The sequence below is a fragment of the Ctenocephalides felis genome, unplaced genomic scaffold (genome assembly GCF_003426905.1).
Source record: "Ctenocephalides felis isolate EL2017-DRISC unplaced genomic scaffold, ASM342690v1 CF-g0.4_SCAFFOLD_01886, whole genome shotgun sequence".
Lineage (NCBI taxonomy): Eukaryota > Metazoa > Arthropoda > Insecta > Siphonaptera > Pulicidae > Ctenocephalides > Ctenocephalides felis.
The window spans coordinates 53,433,840-53,451,299 of NW_020538040.1; the positions used below are offsets into that span (position 1 = coordinate 53,433,840).

Consider the following 17,460-nt stretch of genomic DNA (forward strand, 5'->3'; position numbering starts at 1 on the left):
CCCACCCAGATGTAAGCTTTTATGGAAGTTATATAAAAAAAGTTGAATCCAACTTGAAATTAACAATATATTTTATAAAACAATTAAATAAAGTATACTTAACAATTATATTACGGTCTACTTGCAAATATTGTTGTTAAATAATTTATAACTTCACTTGTTTTCGAAATATCGGTAAACTTCCTACCCGCGGTCTGTTATGTACTCAATTAGATGAAAATGTTAAAAATATTACTAAACATATATCTTACAAATATAAAAGAATGAAAGATTGATAATGATTTTTAATAATCGTTATAAATGTAAATAGATAATCATATTTTAAATTTAATCAACAAACATAAGTTATGTCTGTTGTTATTTTGATGGAATATTAATTTTTAACTTCCCGAAGGAGAAGTTTATGTTTTCATCAAAAAATCCGAATTGCCAATTTTATGTTTTCTTGACGTGTCAAGCCATTCTGAATCGTATGAGACCAAACTTGGAAAAAGTATGTGTGTGTGTGTGAACAGATTTTTTGCCGTAAATCGACGTTTTCTCAAAAACGGCTGGAGCGATGTATCTTGATGAGGACTACCGTTTCCAAGTTTTGTGCGACGATCGGCCGAGCCGTTTCTTTGTAAAACGCAGAAAAGTGAAAAATTTTTCGTCCACGTTTTAGCCCGCAATTCTGAATCGATTTTGAAAATTCAAAAACCGTTCGAAAAATATTGGTTGGGAATCGACCTGATTAGTTTTTGGTAAAGATCGGCCGGGCCGTTTTCTTGTAATAAGGTGTTGAAAAAACTTTTTTCAACGATTTTCATGAATTTTTTTTGACGGTAGATACCGTAGTCTTACAGATCATACTAAAATATTACGACAAGTCGTCCTACGACAAGTCGTTTATTTTAAAAAATCGTCAGAGTTTGTAAAAATTAGTGTCGTTTTTTTTGACGTTTGTCAAAATTAAAACTTTCATCGACGATTGCTCAAAAACGCCTGAACCGATTTCAAAAATTTAAAAGCCAATCAATGTATTTTGATGTGGATTATTTTTTGTCAGTTTTGCGCAGCAATCGGCCGAGCCATTTCTTCGTAATTTGGAAAAAAGTGTTAACCTTTTCGTCCACATTTAAGCTCATACTACCGAATCGATTTTTAAAAATGAAACACTGTTCGAAAGATATCATTTGGGAAGAATACTGATTAGTTTTAGTTGAAAATCTATCGAGCCGTTTTCTTGCAATTAACTGTCGAAAAAAAATTTAAGCCGATTTTTATGGAATTTTTTTTTTGGCGATATATATCTTGGTCTTATAGAACTTACTGAAATATTACGATCTTACGACAAGTAGTTTAATTTTAAAAATTCATCAAAGTTTGAGAAAATGAGTTGTTTTTTTTTGACGTTTGTTAAAATTAAAATTAGACTATTCACTTGGTATAACGATAGAGTGTTCGTTCGTTTTCAATTAGGCGTACTAAATCCACTCGGAATACTTTTAATCACTGATAAATTAATTTATTTTTTATTGATTAAGTCGATTATTTACACATATCGGAAAGTTCATGTAACTTGCCTCAAGGCTAAATACCAATACCAACTAGTTTTATTAATATTAGGACCTACTGTTTCGTTTAGTAAAATCATATATCCAGATGTTGGAATTAAATTTCACGTATCTATTGGGAAAATCTGTGAACAAATTTCCAATTCACTTTCAACAGTGGAGTGGCAATGACTCGAAACATCACAACCAATTAGATAAAACCTAATCAGGTAAAAATATATATAAATTTTTAAGGTGTTTTTGATGAATACCATAGCGATGAAAATACATATCTTTACTTTTTACGATTACAAAGGATTAGCCCTTTGAATGAAAACTGTAATTCAAATGTGGATTTGGTTTTATTATAAAAATATATACATATATATAACAATATGTTTGAACTCACATTTCATTTGATACAAATAATTTTGTGAATCCTGCGGCGGTATAAATTATGTTAAAAAATTAACACAGTCTAAATTCTAAACAATAGTTTAAATAAAATTCTTAACAAAACTAGAATTTGAAATAACTGAAGTCGTAGCTTGTTCGTGCATTATTCGTGCTATAAACGGCTGTGTTCCTATTGCTAAATACTGCGTTATTACTGTTACTGAAGATTGAATTCAAACTGTTTTGGTATGAGCCTTTGCCTATAATAAAAATAATTATATTAATATATTTTTCATTGATGAAAGGCTTTCAAGCCGTTTTATATTATTACATTATATTAAAACAGTTTGTAGAAACAGCCAGCTTGCGTGCCTGTCTTGTTCAATTGAATGTGCTTATTAGTAAAAAACTTTGTTGAAAGTTTTATGTTTGAATAATTAATTAAGTTTTTGATAAAAATGGTATCTTACCACACAATCCTGGATATTTGCTTGATGATGACATGCCATGGCTTTTACAGTCAGGATATCCCTTTGTGTACGGATCGTATCCAATAACATTTCCACTGAAAGAATGAATACAAATATAAATAACATTTACTAAATCACACGAGAGTAAATAATATTAATCGCGAATCTATTTTCTGGAAATATTGAAAAACTTCGAAGGGTTCATATAATAAATTGAATGATATTTACCCAGGTCCATAGTTGCAAACGTAAAATTTGGTGTAGCCTTGAGAGCGATCATACCAATGTGAGTATCCACACCCAACTTTATTTGTTTCACCCCAAACCAACTGTAATTAATTTAAAAATGGAATTTAATTTATTTAAGTAATAAATTAATTACTATTGTAATGTAATTGTGAAAAATATATAAAACTCTCTGATAAATTAGCAAATTTTATTCATGATATATTTTATTCCTTTAGAATTTATGTCTGTACGAAACTACTAAATTTTTATCAAGTCTGGTTTGACCGCCTTATAAAATATTCAATATGAGATCTTTACTGTTTTACATATTTCGGTAACACGTATACTGAATTTATTTACTATAACTCAAATGAATTAACCTACATAAAGTTATTAAGTAAAATATTCTATGTATACGTATATTAGAAATGGTTTGATGTATTGTGTAATTATATTTCAATTATATAAATAATTCTTCAATTTAATTATTTTCTGATCCTTTTATTTTATTTTTTAATATTTTATATTTATATTATATACGTATTTTTGAATATTGATTATTATATTACTGCATACATGATTTTAAATTTATTTGCAAACGTGGTGTATATACGTCGTTCCATGGGAGGTCTACCCGGGATGATTCTGGTTAACATTCGTATCGTACCGGTTTTTCATCTCGATCAATTTGCTTTCAACTCCGTTGCGAACTTGTTATCACATTTAAAGCTAACACGTTTTAGTAAAACCAAAAACACAAAGTAATATTTCGTATATACATGTGCGTATCATAATTACTTTTACAATAGTAACTGTAAATAATATTGAAAAATTAATTTTAATTTAGTCACTGTCAACAAATTATCAACGAATACGAGTTGCTTTCATTTTGAATTAATATTAAAATTTCAAAAATAAAATTAAAAATATTAACAAAATGCGAATTTAGTTAACTTCCCGCAGGGAAAGTTATAGTAGTCTCAAAAAAATCGAAAATGAAAATATTTAGAAAAAATGGATGTATGTGTGTGCATGTATGTATGCATGTATGTATGCATGTATGTATTCTTGATAAATAGACGTGCCGATTAGTTTTTGGCCAAGGCAGGTCAAGCCGGTTCGAAGATACGGGGAAAAAGTGCCAAAAATGGAAATTCAGTTTTTGAGAGAATTGAGCGTCGAATTTTAATAATTCAGAAAAAAATCTTGTATTGACAATGTGCTGATTAGGTTTTGGCCAAGGGACGTCCAGTCGTTTCCAAGATACGAAGAAAAAAGTTTCAAAAATGGAAATTCAGTTTTTGAGAGAACTGAGCGTCCAATTTTAATAATTCAGAAAAAAAAATTACTTGTATTGACAAAGTAAAAAACTGTTTCGAAGATCCATTTGAAAAAGTAAAAAAAAATGACCAATAGACATATGCATATCAAATTATAAGATATTTTATATAGATTATAGTCATAAGTATACATTTTGGTTATAATTCTGTAGGTTCCGTACCAAGATGTATTTTGTTTAACTGTTAGAATGCAACGCGGCGCTTACACGCTATGATATTTCGTCCACTAGCTTTGAAAAAATCAAAATTTTCAAAAAATATTAAAATACGAAAGAATTTTTCTTTTCAAAATTCTAAAAATCAAATTTAATCAGAGTTTTCAAAAGGTTTAAAACTTTTCTAAAAATTTTAACTTTCGATGCCATGCACCACTAGGTATTTTTTGTTGCCATCCTAAACACAAAGCCTATTGGTAACAGCAACTTGTTCAAAATATTATTCTTTATATTTCATTTGAATAGATTTTCTTATGAGTTTGATCGATATACTCCTAAGCAAAGCTTTTGATTTGATATGAGCTTTTGATATAGTACCGGTGGTGTTTGGCAAGAGAAATATTCCCGTGTGGTAACTCACCTGCGAGTAATGTCCGGTGGCCTCGCTATAGCCGTTGCCCATGTAATAGATGCTGACCTCGTCAAACCATGCGCGAATCTGACTCATGAAATCCGGGCTGGCTCCGAAAGCAGTCGGGTGCGAGTTCCAGGTGGTCGCTATGTTCTGACCGACGGGAAAACGACCTGCAAGAGAAGTAAAATTTAGTTTCTAGCTACTATACTAAACAAATCTTGCTGTAAGAATTACTCAATAGCGATCAACGCTTACAACCCGATGCTCCCTGTATTAGGACAAAGTCCTGGTGTCAAAACAGATTGACAAAGCAAATAGCAAGCAAAGCCAAGAATATATAAGCAATAGGGTTTGTCGGTTTTCAAAAACCGGTTTTAAAAACCGGTTTTTTGGCGAAAATTATGAAATTCGAAAACCGGTTTTCACTGTATAAATGGAAAATGACAAATATAGCCAAATGTGAAAGATAGATGAAAGCGCTTTGATTTTTGAAATCATATCGGTTCAATAGCATTTGATATCTTATCAGTCTGCAATGATTCCCAGAAAGGTTTTGTATATATTAATTTAGATTTTTATACCAGTGTATATATTAATTTAAATCAGTGTGACTTCTTCTTGAAGAAGTAACTTCCTCTACTCAATCTTAAGAAAAGAGTTTTAAACACTAGAAGCCACAAATAAAAGAACAAAAAACTTAGAATTATTATATCAGACTTTAAAAACAATTAAGCATAATTTGGTCGCAAGTATAAGAGTAATTTCTATTTCAGAAAATTTTGTGAGTAAACAAAGGACACGTCTAAGTAGCAATTCGATAGACGTTCTCAGTTTTTTGAAATCATATTTTATCAAACAAAATAACAATTAGAATGTTTAAAATTAATTAATTTAAATTGCATGGAACAGACAATACCCGAGTTTAGCTTAATTGTTTATAAAACTAAAATTGATATTAACAAGTGTGTATCAACATATATCTAATATTTTTTATATTTTTCTTTAATTTAATGATTTTTTTTATTAAAAAATGTATTATTTTTATTTATTCGAAAACTTTCCTTTCACTTTCATAAAAATATTTTTATTCTTATATGTGAAAATGATGCATGAATAACGAATAACTCCATAGTTATTTAATCAAGATAAACCATTATTTTTTAGTTTGACTAATTAAAATTAAACTAATTTTGTTTACTATCTATAAAATCTATAAAATTGAACAGTAAATAAATTCAGTCAAATACTGCTCTAAATTACACTAAATTTGCGGATAAATTACAGAATATTCGAGCAAAAGTTAATTTTCTATATAAAATTCGAAAACCGGGTTTCTGAAATGTCGGTTTTTGTATAAACCCTAATAAGCAATCAGTTCATACTTGTGTCATGATGACTTTTGACGAAACACAAATTGGTTTCCCGATCTATTAACTTTCATAAACTATTTATGTATTTTTGATTCAGGTACTAATCGATGTTATTTCGTTTAATAAGTTATTCTATTCCTTAACCTTTGGTTGAATAACGTGATAATTCATTATTGGCGTTATAGAGTTGTGTTATGACCAAAAGGATGTAATAAATGTTGTTCGCTGCGTTCGTCGATTTTGAAAGTGTCAAGTAAATCAACTCTCTGTACGGATTTAATTGGATCTTTTTGTATTTAATTTGGTTTCAAGCGCGGCCCTGAAATCTTTAAAGTAAACAGCGAAAATTCATAAAGGCCCGCATTTTGATTTACATATATGCAATTGTGCGCCAGTCGTAACATAAATAAACTTTACGCCGCGATGAATTTATTCAGTCCATATAAAGATTGAGTAACTCTTTCTCGGGTTGAAATAAATAAAATGAGCGTTATAAATTATCAGTCAGATGACACAGTAATTTGATTGAAATATAAAATTTATCTTGTTCATACATATTGGATTTCGATAAACAGTTTAATTTATTTACTTTTTCTCCATATAAAAAATAAAGCATTAACTTCTGTCAGCGCGACGATGTATTCAAAAATATATATCAGATATTCGTTTTATATTACGCAATTTTTATGCTAAATTAAGTATTTAATTTTGCACTTACGGACATCTCGTTGATCGTTATGATCGTGTTCATATATGCATCTGTCCGCCCAATTTTGCGCTTTTGCTGCAAGTTCACTATCCCACTCCTGAAATTACAAATTTATTGTTGTTTCACACTGCATTTCACAAATAGCAAATAAAACATTAGAACTAGTGCGGCGCATGGCATTGTGCCTTAAAGCGAATTGCTGGAACTTCCAGTACCAAAAATTATCATTTTTTTGAAAACGATTAACATTTTTGAAAAAAAATTACTTAAAAAAAATGAGATTTTTGAGAAACTATAAATTTGACAAAAACATACTTTTTTCTTGAAAAAAAATTATTGAAAAAAAAATGTTTTCTTTGTTTTGACTCAACTTTTTTTTAAAGCAATCGTACTGCTTTAACTGCTTAGAGACGAAATGTCAAAGCGCGTAAGCGCCGCGTCGCCGTCTAACGGATAAACTTTGGTACGGAATCCATAGGAATGTAAACAAAATTTATATTTATTGTTAAAATCTCTATAAAATATCTGATAATTTGATGTGCATATGTCTAATGATCATTTTTGACCGCCAAATGGCATTTTTTTTACTTTTTCCATTAGATCTCCGAAACCGCTAGACCTGCCTTCATGAAAATTTGATCAATTATTCATTTTGTCAATACAAGTAAAATGTTTTTTGTATAATTAAAATCGGACGCTCCGTTCTCTTAAAAACTGAGTTACCATTTTTGTCACTTTTTGCCCCGTAACATCAAAACGGCTAGACCTGCCTTTGCCAAAAACTAATCAGCACGTCTCCTTATCAATACGAATCGAATGTTTTTTGAATTCTTCAAATAGGTTGATCGGTGTTCCCGAAATCGTCGACGAAAATTTGTATCCGCACACACATAAACACACACGCACACACACACACACATTTTTTCTAAGGTATGCCAAAATGTTCAGAAACCTTTGAAACGTAAAGATATATAAAAATTTTCATTTTCGATTTTTTGCGATTACTATAACTTGCCCTACGGGAAGTTAACAAGGTGCATTTTTGCAAAGTTTTATAAATATTAGACAGGTATTCTGCTTTCTCTTACCATTTCTTGCATATCGGAAGCAGCCGGTTGACCCGAAACTTGGCCCATAGCGACTATCTGCCGAAGTTTGTTATGAGCATGTAGAATCGAATCGCGCTCTTGACTTGTTAGACCAGAACCTTCAACAAATATATAATATATTTTAAAAGATTTTTAAAAGATTAAATTACATCATTTAATTAAAGATGATAATGAACATTATCAAATTTATTATTCTCTTGCTCATCATTGCTTAATGATTTTATATTGCAAAATTAGAAACATTTTTATAAATTATGTTATTAAATAATTTTAATATATGTCATATTAATAAAAATAGAAAATAATTTGCATTAAAAATTACTTGCGATCTTCTTGTTATTAATATTTAATTTTAAGTTTGTTTTATTGTTATAGTCCCTAAAATTTTTGCATATTGTTTACATAATCCGTGAGTGAGAACGATTTTTTTATAACACTGAATAAATGCCAGTTGTCTGTGTTTTTTGTGCTATATAAATCTTTTGATAATCATAGTATCCGTAATTCTGGAAAGATTTACTTTATATTATCATATATATTCGAATGTATTGACATATTCTATCGATTTGAACCTGTCGTGAAATTTATTCAAAAGTTATAATTTTTTATTGTATCGTGTTTCGTGGATATTATCGAAAATTTGGTAAATGAATATTTATATCAAACAGCTTTTGAATAGAATATGCATAATTAAATTCATATGTTACATATAGTTAATCAGTTAATTAATGAAAACCAGATTAATAATTATTATAAAAGATAAACCGGTTTTAAATTAATTTTCAAATTTCTATTTTGACCATTTGTCGTCGTTTTAGTGTTGCCAAGCTCGCTCATCTTTTGGCATATAATTATCATAAATTTAAAATTAGACAGACATTTAAATTCGAAAATTTATTAAATTTGCAATGAATAGAATAAAATAATTTTTATTTGCTTAAAAAATCTAGGATTATTAATATTTCCAGATATTTAAATGTTGACTTGTTTCAGGATTTTTAATTCGGTTTCAATTATCTATATATAACTGTGCTATTCTGTTCTATTTTATAATATTTTTTCTTCCATCTATAATAATTTTTGAAATATTTATTTATGTATATATATATATATATATATATATATATATTTATATGTTTCGACACTGTTGTGTGTCATCATTCAGCAATTTTTTTAATGTTTTTACAGTATCTAAAAAAAGTTAAAAAAAAATATAATATATAGATTAAACAATAAAATAACAAGCAAAAAATTAAATTGATACATATCACACCAGGAAAAACAATAACAAAAATTTTAAAAATATAGAAAATAAACAATAATATTTTTTTTTGTTTTAAATTGAAACTAAAGATTTATGTAGGGTTCGTTCTAAGCTCGTTAAGAGCTCGGAAATGTCTTAATGTCGAACAAAAAATCTAAATCTTATATATATATATATATGTATATTTAGGGTGGTCCTTAATATGGATGTTTTCGAATTTCCTTGCTTTCGAAATATTATCTGAAAGTTTTAGCTCTTAATATGAACTTTTAGATAGTCCGCACTCCAACCAAAGTTTATATGAAAATAACATGGGAAAAATTCCATTTGTTTTACAACTTAGCGACAATTGTCACTTAGTGAATCAAAATTTTGAGAATAAAATTGTATTTGCTTTTTTTGATCATAAATAAAAAAATTACAATAAAAATTTGATGTATTTCATAAAATAATTATTTACTTAGGAAGAAGAACCAAGAAACTTTAATTGGAGTGCGGACTATCTTAGGGTTGATATTAAGAGCTAAAACTTTCAGAGAATTGGCTTTTATTAATTTGGAACCATTTGAGCTTTTGGGAGCAAGGAAATTCGAAAATGTCCATATTAAAAACCACCCTGTTATATATATATATATATATATATATATATATATATATATATATATATATATATATATATATATATATATATATATACAAAAGTAAGAAATTAATGCTCAAAGACATTATGGCCCCAATCATATATTACAGATTGACAAATTACGAATGCGTAGTCCACAGTATTCCGATGCCTTAAATCAATAAATTGTTTTGAATTTAATTATATTATCTGCAATTTGTCAAACAATAACAAATTGGTTTTCGATGTTTTTTTATTACCGCGGTAGATAACCTTAATTATGAATTCTAAAGTAACTGAAGAAGCGTTAGCCTTCATCGGTAACAGTTTCTTAAACACCTGAATGGCATCTAGAAGCAAGATCAAATGTACCGATTATAAAAGTATTTATATTTCCTATACACACATGATTATTCATTAGCTCACAAGTCAAGGGTACAAATTAACTTCTTATTAACACATTTTTATTAATATTATACGGATATTGATTTATGATGTGATAAAATGATGTTTGATTTTAACAGCTTTTTTAGACATGCGAATCGTATTTTTTTGTACCGCTATATATTTTCTGCAAAAGGTCATCGGTTTACGTTATGATCAGATTGTTTTGTTTTATGTTTTAAAAGTTTTAATTTGATGCAATAAATTCTCGAATGAAATTTTGTTATTCGTTTATATTATTTTACATTAAAAACAGTTCAATCAATAATTATTCAATCAGATGTAATAATTATTCAAAGAGATGAAGTGTATGTGTTCATCAATAATATATTTTTTTCATTGAACCGTTATCGCATGCTATGATTCTTGGATTACCGTTTTTAATCACTACTGATTTGAAATTTAGTTTTTTCTCACTTTGATTTTTTAAATATAAAAACACATTTGAAAAATATCGCGTGCGTATATTCATTCACAAAGAGAAAAACAATTTAGTTTTTAATATCATCGATGTAGTAGAAACATTTAATTACAAGTCTACTATACAAAAATTTGTTTTACTTCCTATAACAAATGAAAACAAATGATTGCAATAAAGTATATAATTATAATAATAATGCTAACAATAATAATAGTAAAGATGTACATAATTAAATATAATTAGTAAATTCTATTACTCACGTATTAAATTCTGGCAAACTGCAACTCCTGGTCTTACTGTATCAAAAATCACCACCGATAACAACATTAAACTTGCCAACTTCATATTCGATGCAAACATTTTGACCGTTAAGAATTTAAGTTAGATAAAAACTAAACAAATTTTCAAATGTCTACCTAAAGAACAAAAAGTAAATGGCAAAAGAGTTGTCCTAAGATTCAATTTTAAAGCTAACGGGTGCTGAACTGAGAAAAAAATCCCTAGTCAATCACTCCGAAGTCTTGTAACTAGAATGCGGACGGCGACCGTTTGTCTGACGCTTATATACGATAGTCGCGCCGATTTTTTTTTGAACGAATACATAAATAATGTCACATGCTTCGAAAAATTCGCAAAGGGAAAAATAGTGGGAGGACGGCAATCTTTTGATTTTGGCTCTGTTTTCTATGTGCTGTGATTTGATGAACTTGTGCTAAGTTGATTTATTATTGTGTGTATTTGACAAAGGTTTTGTGATGATCAGGAATGTCTAATTTCCATCATTTTCATGCAATTCGAATAAATATTTTACAACCCATTTACATATTGCAATTTGATAATATGTATATAATCTAATTTGAATATATATTATAATAGTATATAATAAAATAATACTAGTACTAGATGGTGATTTGTGAGCAAACAAGTGTATCTGCAAAAAGTTTATTCCTATTGTGGTGTGATAATTTATTAATAATATGTAGAAGATTTGTTTCACATGCTGATACATAATTTTTATGACTATTATATGTTTGATATGAATGCTTTCTTCTATTATCTGTCAAATATATAAATTTCCAAATTGTTTATCTGCATTTTATTACTTTATATATGCCAAAAACTATTTTTAATTTTCCTTACATGTATTCATGGTAAATGTGTTGCTAAATACTGTTAATAATGTCTACACATATAATGCTACATATTTGCTATTTATTATTATATTATTTATTAGCCTATACAAAATAGTATTGTTTTACAAAAATTGGATTTTTTTAATATAAATATCATTTTAGCCTCGAGTGTGCTACAAAAGCGTGTTTTCCAAAAATATAATACACCTTACCCCCGTTTTACACGTTTTCCATCTTACACGGTTTTTAAAAATATTCTTGTGGCGGGACTAGCTTATGAGTAACGTTCCCGACTCACACGCCGGAGGTTCGGAGTTCGAATCCCCGGCAAAAAGTAGAAGTAATGTTAAAAATAGTTTGAAATAATGTTAAAAATAGTTCGAAATAATATTAAAAATAGTTCAATCGTGTGCAAAAGATTTGAGAATTAGAATTAAAATGAATGGAAGTAAAAATAGAACTAATAAAGACATAAGAAGAGGGTAGAAGATACAGTGATAGATAGTAAAGAAGAAATATATATATATAAAAAGAAGAATAAAGTTTCGTTAAAGAGTACATAGAATAGGATAGAATATAAAATCGAAAGAATAGGATTTATATAAGAAAAATAGTATGAACCTGAAGATTGTATTGAAATTGAAATATTGTACTGAAATGCTAAATGCTCGAGTATGCGAGGCCAATAAAAAAAAAATATTTTTTTTTAACAAATTTTATTAAATTTGCATTTACATGAAATTATAAACACTAAACTATAATTTGCTTATATCTACAATAACATTTTAAATGTTTTACTGTCAAAATACAACACCACAAAATGTATGCTACAGTTATGAATTTTTAGTAATTTATGTCGATGATGGAAATATGTAGTTAAGACGGGGACTCTCCGTTTTATGATCAAAACTAAATTTTATGTGTGTATAATATTTTATGTTTGAAATACCAAAATAAAGAGTGATTTAAGTTATTGTTCATATATAATTGATGCTGTAAATTTATTATATAGCATATTTTGTGAGCAAATACCAGAATTACAATAGCAAAGAAAGAGCAAATACGTATTTTACAAAAAAAATTATAAGAATTATTATCATATTTCATAAAAAAATATATTTCGACAATGGCAAAATATGAAAATTAAAAACTAGAAGGTAAAAGAAAGGTAATATCTTTACAAACCAATTTTAATTTTTATCTATGAAGAAAATGCAATATTTAAAATAGATTTCTATATATTTATTCTTGAAATAAATTAATATTACTATAATGTATTTAAAACTGACAAAAAGGGCTTTTTTCTAGTGATTCTAGTTTAGCACGGTTTTTCCATATAAAAGTGAATTTTTTGAATTAGACTTTTTTTATAGAACGCATTTTCCGTGTTAAACGAGAGATAGGTGACATTAGTTGTAATGAAAGAGGAAAATAGCTGTACTAAAAAAGTATATTATATATTATTTTTCTCATTTGTCCGATGTTGAGAATAATCCGTGATTCGTGATAATATACTAAACTTAAATTATTTTATGTATTAGCAGTGAATTAAGATCGTAGTATATTTGAATAAATAATTTTAAGAATTAAATTGTTTAAGTTTAAATTGATCTGATGCAAAACCATCTAGCGACATACATATTTTCGGGGCGCATGTAATATTGTCATGAAAAGATTTAATTTGAGTTTAGGTGTGAAAAATCAGTGAAAAAAAATGTCTTCAGTCTAAAATAATACTAAACAGTTATTAAGTTGCCTTTCAATGAAAGTTTACAGAGAAAAAATATCTCTAGATAGAATATTAAATCACTAAAATACGTAATGTTTTGAAAACCTGCATACCATCATATTTACTGGTCATCCGAAAATTTGGAAATAAATGAACTTCCACAACTGACATTTAACATTTTATAATATTATTATAAATATTACAAAAGGTTTAACGTCAGACTTTGTAAATTTTATCGATGTTGCTCTATAAATATCATTGATTATGTCAATGCAAAATTGATTTTATATCAATGAAAAATTAACAAATAATTCGTTTATTTTTAACAGGTGTTGTTGGGCATACATAATATAAAGAAATCCTACATACCATGTATCTCTATTACTACAAAGCTTTATTATTTTTAATAACAATTAATTAATTATTTCATTATCATTGTATAGCCAAACATTTACAATTAGAATTTATGATAATATTCACTTAATCGAAATTTAAACAAAAATATTATGTTTAAATGTGTGCAACTTTAGTTTTACAAATACATTAAACATTCTTGAATTAATAATTTTCCACTCGAAAATGATTGATATTAAAGATAATACAGTGTGTTTTGTATGTAGTTTTTTGAGATTTAGTATTTGTTTGCTAGTAAAATAAGTTTTCGTTGAAATATTTCCCAAAAATGATTTGTGTAAAGAAAAAATCAAATCTGTCAAAATCATTAATTAACTAGTGGTATATGGCACCGTGTCTTAAGGCAAATTGTTGGAACTTCCCGTACTGTAATGAAAAGTTCGAGGAGTATTAAATGTTTTCAAATAGATTATGATAAATATTGTAATATTTTATAGTATTTATAAGAGTTATATAAACTGAATTACAAAGTTAAAATTATTTATTTAAAAAATGTAAGTGAGCTTCAGAACTTTAGCCAGAATTCAAATTAAGATCTGAATTATTTTCGATATGCAAAAAAAATTGTTTTCAGAAAAAATTGTATCCATACATACATACACACACACACACACACACACACACATCAATTTTTTCTGAAGTATACCAAAATGTTCAGAAACCTTCAAAACGTGCAGAATTTTCAATTTCGATTTTTGGACGATTACAATAACTTACCCTGCGGGAAGTTAAAAAAATCAATTCTGTGACATTTTTGTTTATTCATTGGCCTTGCTAACTTGAGCCACCTACTATATTACAATTCTGTGATATATAATGGAAACTTTGTTCGTTAAAATTTATTGACCCCAAAAGTACACGCAACTATGCATATTTGTTTTAAAAAATCAATTTAATTTAAAAATAAATTTTTAGCTGGCTTATGCGCTTACTGGAAAATCTGTAAGAGACTTGATTGAAATTTTGAGCGGGTTGCTTTATGTTTTAAAAGTATTTATAATTTTGCCTGATGTACAAAATTTGCATTAATTTTATCATTTTATTATTCTTTGCTTTTCAGCATATGCAAATGGTGATGTAATTTCCTTTTCATTATCTATAAAAGCTTTTAAAAATATTCCGCCACTCATAATTTCACAGTATCATGTTTATATATTTTATGTATTTTTTATTTGTTTTGCGATTTATCGATTTATGGTTCTATCAAATGATGAATTTTAAAGATTTTGAACCCATTGAGATTTTATGTCGGATCTCGAATTTCGCATGCGACTCGCACCAAGCACCACGTCTCGCACACATGGGAATTTGAAGATGCATAATACATATGATTAACATAACATTAATATAAAAGCAAACTTAGCAATGACATAACTGTCTTACTTAAATGACATCTCATATATAATATGACCGTATACTGGTTCTTGAATAGGTATCAATAAATTAGATTACTAAGTGTGAGGATTATTTTATATGCAAGACATGACTCTGATGAGATCTTTCGGGCTCCCTAGATACAGCGCACAGGTTATGGAATTTGATATTTTGCTGAAATTGACTCTATCTATTCAACGCTATGATTGAATTTTGAGAACTGATTTAGTATTTTGTTAATAAATTATATTCGATTACGATTATGTTTCAAATAAGTCTCATTTTTCAACTAATTCACATTAATAAAATGTATCACGAATGATACTGATGATTATCAGAGCCTTATCCTCTCGTAGTAAATTTATTGAAAAAGTCTCATTATCAATCAATTATTAATCTCCATGGATTAGTGGTAAGAGCTAACGGCTTCCTATCAGAAGTTTCAGTTTCGATAGTCTGGAGTCAAGTATTAGTCACTTGGAAATGTAGATAGAAACATGTTTTTAAGTGGAAATACCCCTTGCCGGTATTGCTGCCTCTAATAAAAAGACATCAGTATTGATGTTATTCTAGATTCATCAAAAAGTTAGGCCATCTATAAAGCTATGTTATTAAAAAATCATCACAATAAGCATTTAGGATAGCGGTCGGGATCTTTTTTAATCATTACCCCAAATTATTTTTGTCTAAGTTTATAATATCCCCATGGCGAAGAGATACTACTCCCATACGGGCAGCTACGTAGCAAATACAGGTGATATCAATTAAAAATACATACTATTTACCCCCAAAAATATTATTGTTACCCCATTTGGAGTAATTTACCCCGGTTCTTCGACCACTGATTTAGGACTATTAAGTTCGAATCAGAACTTCTGATTGCTCTTCATTATATAAGAAAGCCATTCTAATACAAGGTATTTCGTAGATTTTCGTAGGATTTTGCAGGCAGACTTTATTATGTTGTCTCTAATTATTGCTAGTTTTTGTATTACAATTTTGGTTTACATTAACTATAGTAAATTATCTAATAGTGAATATTTTTTATTATTTTGAAACTTTTGTTTAACATTATTAACTTTCCGTAGGGTAGTTATAGTAATGGGTCGAAAATCGAAAATGAAAATTTTTGCGTATCTTCACGTTTTGTAGGTTTCTGAACATTTTGGCATACCTAAGAAAAAATGGATGTGTGTGGGTGTTTTGTATGACGCATTTTTTGTTTACGTTTTCGAGTGCACGGATTAACCGTTTTGAATGGTTCAAAAAACGTTCGATTTCTATTGATAGGGAGATGTGCTGATTAGTTTTTGGCAAAGGCAGGTCCAGCCGTTACGGAGATACAGAGCAAAGAGTGCCGAAAATAGAAATGGAGATTTCGAGACAAAGGAGCATCCGATTTGAATGATCTAAAAAACATTCAGTTCTTAATGATGGGGAGAAGTGGTGATTAGTTTTCGGCAAAGGCAGGTCCAGCCGTTTCAAAGATACGAAGTTAAATGTACGAAAATGGCAGTTTTTGAGAGAACTAAGCATCCGATTTGAATGATTCAAAAAACTTTTGAATTTTGCTTGTGTTGACGAAACAATTGCTTTTGTAAAAAAAATTCTTAATTTTTTTTCAAAAAATATTTTCTTTGCATATTGAAAATAATTCAGATTTTAATTTTAATTCATGCTAAAGTTCTAAAGCTCACTTATATACATTAAATAAATAATTTTAACTTTGCAATTCAGTTTATATAATTCTTATAAATATTAAACAATGTTAGATTACAGTTTATTTATAATAATATATTTGAAAACATTTAATATTTCTCGAATTTTTCATTACGGTACGGAAAATTCCAGCAATTTGCCTTAAGGCACGATGATATGCACCACTATTTTCTTTTATTTGAATAATTGAATACTGAACTAAAGGAAGCTCAAACTTCATCTAAAATATTTGGGCATTTAATTAACTTAAGAATTTCAAAATCAATATTGATCTTATGCTGTATCATTGGAATTCAGTTTGCACACATCATAAATATAATATGTATATATATACATACAATCTTATTTTACTTATATTTTTTGCACTTATGCTGTCTTCATGGGGATATTTGCTCATTGCTTTAAAAATAAAATAATCTGACTTCTGTATGTATCGATTCCCATACGCATGTAAATGAACACGACACTATTATTCCTGTAATGTTTTGTTTGTAAATGCATTAAACAACGTATATATTATTTGAATTATTAGTGCTTTTCAAATATTAAGCGAGACATGTATTATTCAAAACAAGTTCTGCATATGCACTTCAGTCTCGTTTTAATTAAAAGTTGG

The 17,460-nt window shown here is 28.0% G+C and overlaps 2 protein-coding genes across 2 annotated transcripts in view; one reads left to right on the forward strand and one right to left on the reverse strand.

Moving 5' to 3' along the window:
* LOC113375092 overlaps positions 1-17,460 on the forward strand; it is a 67,582-nt gene that overhangs the window by 5,694 nt on the left and 44,428 nt on the right. The gene's annotated exons all lie outside the window — the stretch shown is intronic.
* On the reverse strand, positions 1,984-10,835 carry LOC113377165 (venom allergen 5-like). The gene is made up of 7 exons (XM_026617387.1): positions 10,736-10,835; positions 7,707-7,825; positions 6,628-6,715; positions 4,546-4,709; positions 2,630-2,730; positions 2,402-2,496; positions 1,984-2,191 (listed from the first exon to the last, which is right to left on the reverse strand). The coding sequence occupies exons 1-7, from the start codon at positions 10,833-10,835 to the stop codon at positions 2,055-2,057; spliced, it is 804 nt and encodes a 267-aa protein (XP_026473172.1). The 3' UTR covers positions 1,984-2,054.

Bases quoted from the DNA above. Each gene is read 5' to 3' on its own strand.
- LOC113377165 (XM_026617387.1), bottom strand. From the start codon at position 10,835: ATGTTTGCATCGAATATGAAGTTGGCAAGTTTAATGTTGTTATCGGTG. The intron at 7,826-10,735 runs GTGAGTAATAGA...TATTTGTTGAAG, and splicing joins AGTTTGCCAGAATTTAATAC to GTTCTGGTCTAACAAGTCAA. The intron at 2,497-2,629 runs GTAAATATCATT...TCATTCTTTCAG, and splicing joins GTTTGCAACTATGGACCTGG to TGGAAATGTTATTGGATACG.